At 38.0% G+C, this 8138-nt stretch overlaps 1 protein-coding gene across 1 annotated transcript; it reads left to right on the forward strand.

The window, feature by feature from the left end:
* The first annotated feature begins 1771 nt into the window (after positions 1-1771).
* On the forward strand, positions 1772-3349 carry sst1.1 (somatostatin 1, tandem duplicate 1). Its single transcript, XM_058745007.1, has 2 exons — positions 1772-2036; positions 2857-3349. Exons 1-2 carry the CDS (start codon positions 1899-1901, stop codon positions 3061-3063), a joined length of 345 nt encoding a protein of 114 aa, XP_058600990.1. The 5' UTR covers positions 1772-1898; the 3' UTR covers positions 3064-3349.
* Positions 3350-8138: the final 4789 nt, after the last annotated feature.

An 8138-nucleotide genomic window follows, 5' to 3' on the forward strand; every position in this document is an offset into this window, starting at 1 on the left:
TGCATGTACTGACAAGAATGTTGTGAATCTAAATCTCAAAACTTATTCATGAAAGTTTAGAAGGCTTATGCAGTTCGGTGGCCTCTGCCAAACTCTATAGCACTAATAGAAATCATTGCCATCAGCCATGTGTCTAAATATGTTTTTAGTCTCAAACGCCAAAGGCTACTGCGTGCGCTCGAAACACACATGACTGCAATTAGCATTGAAAATACAGGCTGTGAAAAATACTGTCGGTAAGGGTTAGTCTGAAATTAATTTGCTCTTAACAGCCTGTGCAGCGTGCTGGTGTGCGAAAATAGTAACTGCGTAAATAATGCTGCTTTGGATGCGTCTCAAGTCAACGGGTTCGCAGGCCATGAGCGGGTGCGACCGTCACACCGTCCCCAAAGGTTCAATGGAATTAGCGCGAGTTCTCCTCTAACACATCACGGATCAGAAGGCGCGCACGGCGTGGATCATGACTGGACATTACCATCAGTTAATCTGCGCTTGTATCTTGATTAGAAGAACGGAGGGGACCGAGAACCCCCACGGAGGGAAGAGGCAAACAGATCCACTATCCGTCCGGCCTGGGGAAAGCAGTAGGACACGAGGCTCTTCTCGGAAACCTTGACGTCAATGCGCACACGCACGAGGCGGTGTAAACCAAACCACCATCAATTAATGTCTTTGCCCTGGGCGAGTTACCAGAGAACCCACTTGAAACCAGCACTGGAATCGGCCCTAGAAATATGATTTCTTATTTTTTGTGAATCTTTTATGATTATAGCTATAGGCTAAACAGATAGGCTATACAGCACTAGTTATTTTTCAATTTAAATTAACAAAATGTAATATGTGCAACTTACATTATAGACACAGTATTTACAGTTTAGTATCATAAGTTACAAACAACAATACAATAGTGACGTTTTTGAACAAATCAGTTGTGTAAATGATTCAATGAAACACTATTTTAATATAATGTATAATGATATAATATCACTATTTTAATTTCTGAATGAATCAGGAGTTTGTTTTCATTCCTAAATGAATCAACAATTGCGAATGAATCGGTTGAAAAGTGATTCGATGATTCACTCTTTACGATTCACTAAAGTCACTTGTCGCCACCTTCTGGCGCAAATATATGTGCACAAATAATCACTTAAAAATCCCCACAGACTTGCTGTTAGATTCGAGGACCGGCTTTGTGCTGAATTCTGACCCCAGCCAGATTACTACCCCCCTAGTATTGGTAGGTTTAGGGTTAGGTGTGGGGGAGGGGTTAGGATAACACTGGAACTATAACTGTATAATTATCTTTATGTTCTGACGGCCTTTTTTCATAACCTGCAGAATATATTGTGAAATTATGCTCTCTCTCTTTCATTCATATTTGAGTCACAAACACAATAGTGAGGACTATAAAGGGTGCTAAACCCTTTACTTTTTTAATGGTATATTTCCCTTCCACTGAACTGTTTAAAAACTCTTATTAGGTATTTTTTTTATTGAGTTTTGTAAGTGATTTCAGATTTTACTATCCTTGTTGCGGGTATAGACTTGGTCAATATAGGCAAATTCTGACAAACACACACACAGAGACAAAATACAGTATGTGTGTGCAGGGTTGGAGTGACGATTGCAGGTTAAATCGATCATTAATTCCATTCACCTCCAGTAGGATTCACGCCCCTAATCGGTGTCATCTATGTCACTCAGTATCACTCGAGCGCACGCGGAGGAAACCCCCCTCGCCTTCTGACGTCAGGCGGATCGTTTAAAAGGCAACTTTGGAGGAATGAGCTGCAACAGAAGGAGCAAAGAGATAGAAGAGGCAACTTACAACTAGTGCAGCGCTACCCGACGCATCTCTCTTCTTTTAATTTCCCACCAAATCAATACTTTCAAAGATGCTCTCCACGCGTATCCAGTGCGCACTGGCTCTCCTGTCCCTTGCGCTCGCCGTCAGCAGCGTCTCAGCAGCACCGACAGACGCCAAACTCCGCCAACTTCTGCAGAGATCTCTCCTCAACCCGGCTGGAAAACAGGTAAACGAATGCATTCATAAATTACTAGTTTTGGTAATTTTTTATATGTTATATATGGCTTTAGATTGAGTTCTGACACGGTAGCAAACGAACTAAAACCACTGTCCATGGTGCTGAAATCGAAGCGTCTACATCTAGACTTAGAGACTTAGTTCTACACCTCATGGAGGATATATATAAAGGTCGTTTGAGCTTTCGTAATGTTGATTATCATTAATATAATCTCACGCAAACAAACTGATGATCAAGTAATCAGAAAAGGTAAAAATTTGTCTCATGGCAGAAAAAAAGAGAAAATATATCTAAGATATATAACAAGTGTTAAACATTTAAGACTATACATTTTTTGTTTACATATAAAACGGGAATAAAGTCAGATAACGAATGTCGGTTGTCAGTCCGACTTTAGTTAAAATATTTCTATGGAGCTAAAATATTAAAGTTGCAAACTTATGCTCTATTTAAGACAACGTTTAAAAAATAGATGTAAAACTAAATCAGTGCCTACATTTTTAGACAGTTATTCACTTTGTGCAAACGTTCATTTAGATTTTTCTTTCTTCACTTGAAAAATAATTCAACAGTCACTGGGGCGGTACGCTTTCAAAAGGTCCTAAAATGTACCTTTAAGGTATTAATATGTAACATTTAGGGGCAAATAAGATACACAGATGTAACTTTTAGCTTTCGCATCATAGGGTATACCAACCCAGTGACAGCGCTGAAGCTTTTTTTCTGAGAGTGTTCGTATTATCGAGCGTACCTTTGGCAACAAGTATGCAAACATACTAAAGTTTTGTTTCTCTCTCAATTTCTTCAGGAACTCGCCAGATACACACTTGCAGACTTGCTCTCAGACCTCGTGCAAGCAGAAAACGAGGCGCTGGAGCCCGAGGATCTGTCTCGCGCTGTGGAGAAAGATGAAGTGCGTCTGGAGCTCGAGCGCGCCGCCGGTCCCATGCTGGCACCTCGCGAGCGCAAAGCTGGATGCAAGAACTTCTTCTGGAAAACTTTCACATCGTGTTAATTTCTCACCGCGCACCGTTTCCTTTTGACTTATTCTTTTTTTACTTCTTCATATTTTCTTTTTCCCGTCTTTCACGTATTCTTCATCCTATCTAAAATGTATATAAGAAAATAAAAGCGATTATATTTGTCGTTTAACAACGATGATAGCTCTCACTGACTATGTTTTTCGAGGCTATTGATGTGTCATCGGAAAGAATGTTTTGCGGATGTGTGCGAATCTGCTTTTAATTGTACTTTAGCAGATATCCCTATTTTTAATTGTTTGTTTGAATAAAATCTATGTTTCAGAGCCAATGCATAATGCAGCTTTGTCCCACCAACTTAAACACATACAGACCTCTTTATACAACACTGATTTTTATGGTGTGTAAAAGCCAAAGGCATGGAAACACGTCCAAAGATAACAGAGGAAGGCCTCTTTCCATTAGAAGGAAGATATTTTTATACAGATATAATCAATAAATCTTTGCAATTACTTCACCAAACAGTTATGCAATGCTAAATATGAAAAGTGATGGCAGGTGTGAGCTTGGCAGCTTATCAATAAGGTGTAATTTAGTGGAGACCTGCACTGTGTGGAAATCTTTCAGAGCCATTTAAGAGCCAAAGTGAACGTGAAAGGAGAGAGAGACTCTATTTGGCTGGTGAATCACAGAGGCTCTTAATAACCTTTCGTTTTCAGCATTAAGAGATTCAGTTAAGAAAGCTCTCAAACAATTATGGGTTTGTGTGTGACTTCCTGCCAGCTGACAGGTCTTTTGCCCACTGTGTGTGTGTGTGTGTGTGTTATCTCCCTGTGCAGCCTGGTTTGAGGTTGAATACAGATTGTGAGATTGAAAGGGAGACCTGCCAACAGAACTGGGGACCGCCGTTCTATATTATGAACGTGTCATGTTCAGTGCTTTTTTCTTTTGACACATATATGGCCTCTGCTCTTACTGCCCTCATTCTTGGTATATGCAGTTACATTTAAAACACATCATTATCTCTGACATTTACAGAAAAAAAGGACATAGGAAGAAAGCAGGTGCAGTTCACTCGATGGTTGTTTTCCTGTCTCTTATTCTCCTGGTCCTTCATCCCTGACTGCACACATCTCTTTTAAATATATCTACAAAGAAAAAAATATATATTTATCAGTTTTATGTGTGTTTTGCAGTTGTGTAGTTTGTTTTACTTGTATATTAGTTTCCATGATGGTACTTGGGTAAAATCATGTCACCAATGGTAATAATTTTATCTTGCCACTCAGTATTATTTTTGCAATGCTGTAGCTTTTAGCTATGAAGCCTAGTAAACACAGTATATATATATATATATATATATATATATATAGTCTTATAATATAAATACTATAAAAATGTTATTTTCCATAAAATTGTCAGAAAACGTATACATGTTGTTATAAAAGATAATCATAGAAAATAAAATTTTATTAGCTTTAATTTCTCAACTTTGCACTTTTATTTCCACTATCTATTATATAAGGCCTACATTATATATAAATATAATATGTATTTAGTTTGTATATATGCAGATTATGAATATGGAGCGCAGCTTTCATCAAGCATAGCTGGGCAGAAATCTAGATAGATTATTTTCCATGAACTCATTCAGTTATGGTTTTATAAAAGAAAATCAAAAGAAAATTTTATTAGCTTATATTTCTTAACTTTGCATGTAAAGAAAGTTACTTACTTAATCCTCTTTGTCCCATGTGAGACATAAGGCCGTGTGTACAGAAAGTTGAGATGCTTGAAAAGTGTTTACATATTTTTTTAATTTATGCATTTAAATGCACATAGTATAAAATATATTTTTACATGTTTTTATAAATATTTCTATAATTTTTCCAAGTATAAATATTTCTATAATAGTAATAATAATGAATACTCCCTATGCTTACATTTACTGTACCAGTGAACGTGTGTGCATATGTATGTGTGTGTGGCATCAGCCTTCCTATTCTTTCATGGGGGTCCATATCCACCCACCCACGTATAATCTCTCTATTTCAAAAGACGTCAATACCTATACCACTCATACAAATACACAGAGACAAAAAATCCTTTTAAACGGTTCACATTTTCATGCCACACGTCACACCAATCTTGACATCTGCCTCAGAGCTTTTAAAGTGATTAGCAAGCCTTCAATGCACTTCAATACGACACTCCGCAGCATCTCCATTTATTACAGCTAATTAAAGACTTTAAAAGAAGTCTTAAGAGATTGTCGCATTTAATTCAATCTACAAGTGCCAATATTGCATCCTAAAGTGGCTAATTCCTTTTTGGGGGGGTTGTGTGAAAAGGTAGGCACATTTCCGGGGGCAACGGGTGGTGTCGGGTTGTTCTTTCTGCATGTTTGATATTTCCTGTGGTGTCATTAATAGCAAAAGAGCTCTGCTTAATGACACCACACTTTGACTTTCCGGAAGGAGCGAGGAGGGTATATGTTGGTGTGAGTGAGTGTGTGTTATTCCTGTATCGTTTATTACTGTGTATAGATGTGTGTGAGTTACGTTATCTTAGCATGAACCATGAAGACGTGTTGAAGATCTCCACAGAGAGAAACACACAACCATCTCGTTATCACATTGTTTAGCACATCATAAAATTGCAGTAGCCACAAGACTATGAAAAGACGTAGAATCTGACATTCTTCACACTGCTGGAGCTTCATATAATCACACAAGAGCAAAGTAAATATTCGTTTAATGACGTAATATGGCCCCAGGTCCATTAGCCCCCAGCGGTTGAAGCAGTTCTCCAAGAGCTTTAGATTAACTGATGTGTAAACAATGTGTTTTCATGATGCAGTTTGTTTTGCTGTAATTGTCCATATTTTGATTTTAAATCGCACCGTGTAATGTCTGTAATATGTGTGTGTTTTGATTTCATACTTGAGCGATGATGACAATGATTATTTTGAGTAAACAAAGACATTAGCATGTTCATTCATCCAATTTACTGTTTTCCCTGACTCTCTCACTAAACCAATTCCTTGTTTTGCTTACTTAACTTTGATTAAGTTGCTATAAAAACTAAATCTCCACATATCACGAAACGTGGTTGTAGTAAAGATAATTTCCACAAAGGACAGGAGAATAACCAGGAGAACGAAGTAGCATCAACATACACGTATTCCATTTAATGAACATTAAACCGAGACAAAGAACATATAGAAACTGAACAAACTGAATGTGATAAACTAATGAGAACAGGAAACAAACCAAGTAAGGACAAGCAGGAACTCAAACATGTGACAGATTGCTGCCCCCTCCTCCCAGAAGGCGCACCGCGCCATAACAGTACCATCGGGGAGGGTGGGGCGGGTGCAGGACTGGAACAGGGTGGAAACAAGGGGAGCCTCCAGGGTGGATCAGGAAGCCATGGCGGAGCTGGCCTTTCCAGAGGCCATGGCAGGTCGGGATACTCTGGGTATATAAGTATTCCCAGGGGCACATGTGCCGCGGACAGTGGGCTTGACTTCGCAGAACTCCCGTGCATACTCAACAAACAGGAGATCCAGGCGGGCTAGGGTGGAGAACAGATCGGCGACTTCCATACAGCGTGGAGGAGGAAAACAGGTAAACTAAAACTTTCAAAAACCGGGGAAAACAAAACGGGAAGGAACGCCACTTGCACTTCTGTTTATGGTCTCGGTTTCTGTTTTCACAACAAAAAACAGGAGAATAACCAGGGGCCTGATTCACAAAACATTCTTAAGAAGAAATTTCTTCTTAACTGCCATTTTCTTCTTATTTTTTAACTTAAGAAAAAAGTTAAGAATATTTTGTATTCCCAAAAATTCTTCTTAAGAATATTCTTATCTTTTTTCATAAGTTTGTTCTTAAGACAAAACTTCAGAAGAATTCAAATTCTTGAAAAGAATCTTCTTAAAAATCATCGTAAATAACTTCTTAAATTTAGGACAGCCCACAGTAAGAATTATTTAATAAATTGATTGGGTTATTTCAAATTAATTGTTATATTTAAGCATTACAACAATATTAGCTACATATAATACATAGTAGGACTATTAATAGGGATGTGCACGAGTTTTCTGAAGTGACAGCGATGACTGATAATGTAAACAATGATCGGTCATGAATGACTAGCCTATGTGTGACGCTACTTTTTTCTGACTTCAAAACTCAGTAGCAACTCTACAAAAACGAATCAGATAGGGAACTTTAATTGGCCGGTTTTATTTTAGCCTATAAATACGACATAATCTTTGGCAGTATGCAGCGCATATGAATGCGCAGTACGCGTTCGCTTTAGCAGCGCGGACACACAAACCGGAAGCGTTCACTCGGATGAGAGCGCAAAAGCACAGCACAAAAATGAATGAAACAGATCGCTGCAGCTTGAGACAGACAGACAGTTCAAAAACACGCCGCATTAAAAACGTGAAGCGCCATTCAAAGTCGCGACAAAAAGAGTGTGCGTGCTTATTATGATTATTATATGGTAATCTGCAGGAAGCGCAGTGAGTTTATCAGTGCATCATGTTTTCACTCAGATAACTGTCATTTTCTACTTAAGAAAAAAATTAAGATGTTCTTAAGAATATATTTGAGAACTTAAGATTTTTTTCAAGAATTGCACTTACGAACATTCTTACGAACTTCGTGGAATTTATCTTAAGAAATTTCTTAACTTATTTCTTAAGAAGATTTTCGTGAATCCGGCCCCAGGACAACAAAGTAGCATCAACATACATGTAATCCATTTAATGAACATTAAACCGAAACAAAGAACATACAGAAACTGAAGGCTTATAAAGACAGGGAAACCAAAGGAGCAAACGAGATGATTAATTAACTCAGGTGAACGGACTGAAAGTGATAAACTAATAATGAGAACAGGAAAAAAACCAAATAAGGACACATAGGAACTCAAACACGTGACACCGCAAAGTGGCGATTATAATTTCCAACTAGATATGTACATTTTTCGAAGAAAATGTGAGTTGTGCTTGCTGTGGAAAAACTGACACTATTGGATTGGGTGCAGAAGTGATTTTTTTTAAAGTAAAAGCCTGAAATAGTATTTTATTCCCATA

Source organism: Onychostoma macrolepis, chromosome 15 (assembly GCF_012432095.1).
Source record: "Onychostoma macrolepis isolate SWU-2019 chromosome 15, ASM1243209v1, whole genome shotgun sequence".
Classification (NCBI taxonomy): domain Eukaryota; kingdom Metazoa; phylum Chordata; class Actinopteri; order Cypriniformes; family Cyprinidae; genus Onychostoma; species Onychostoma macrolepis.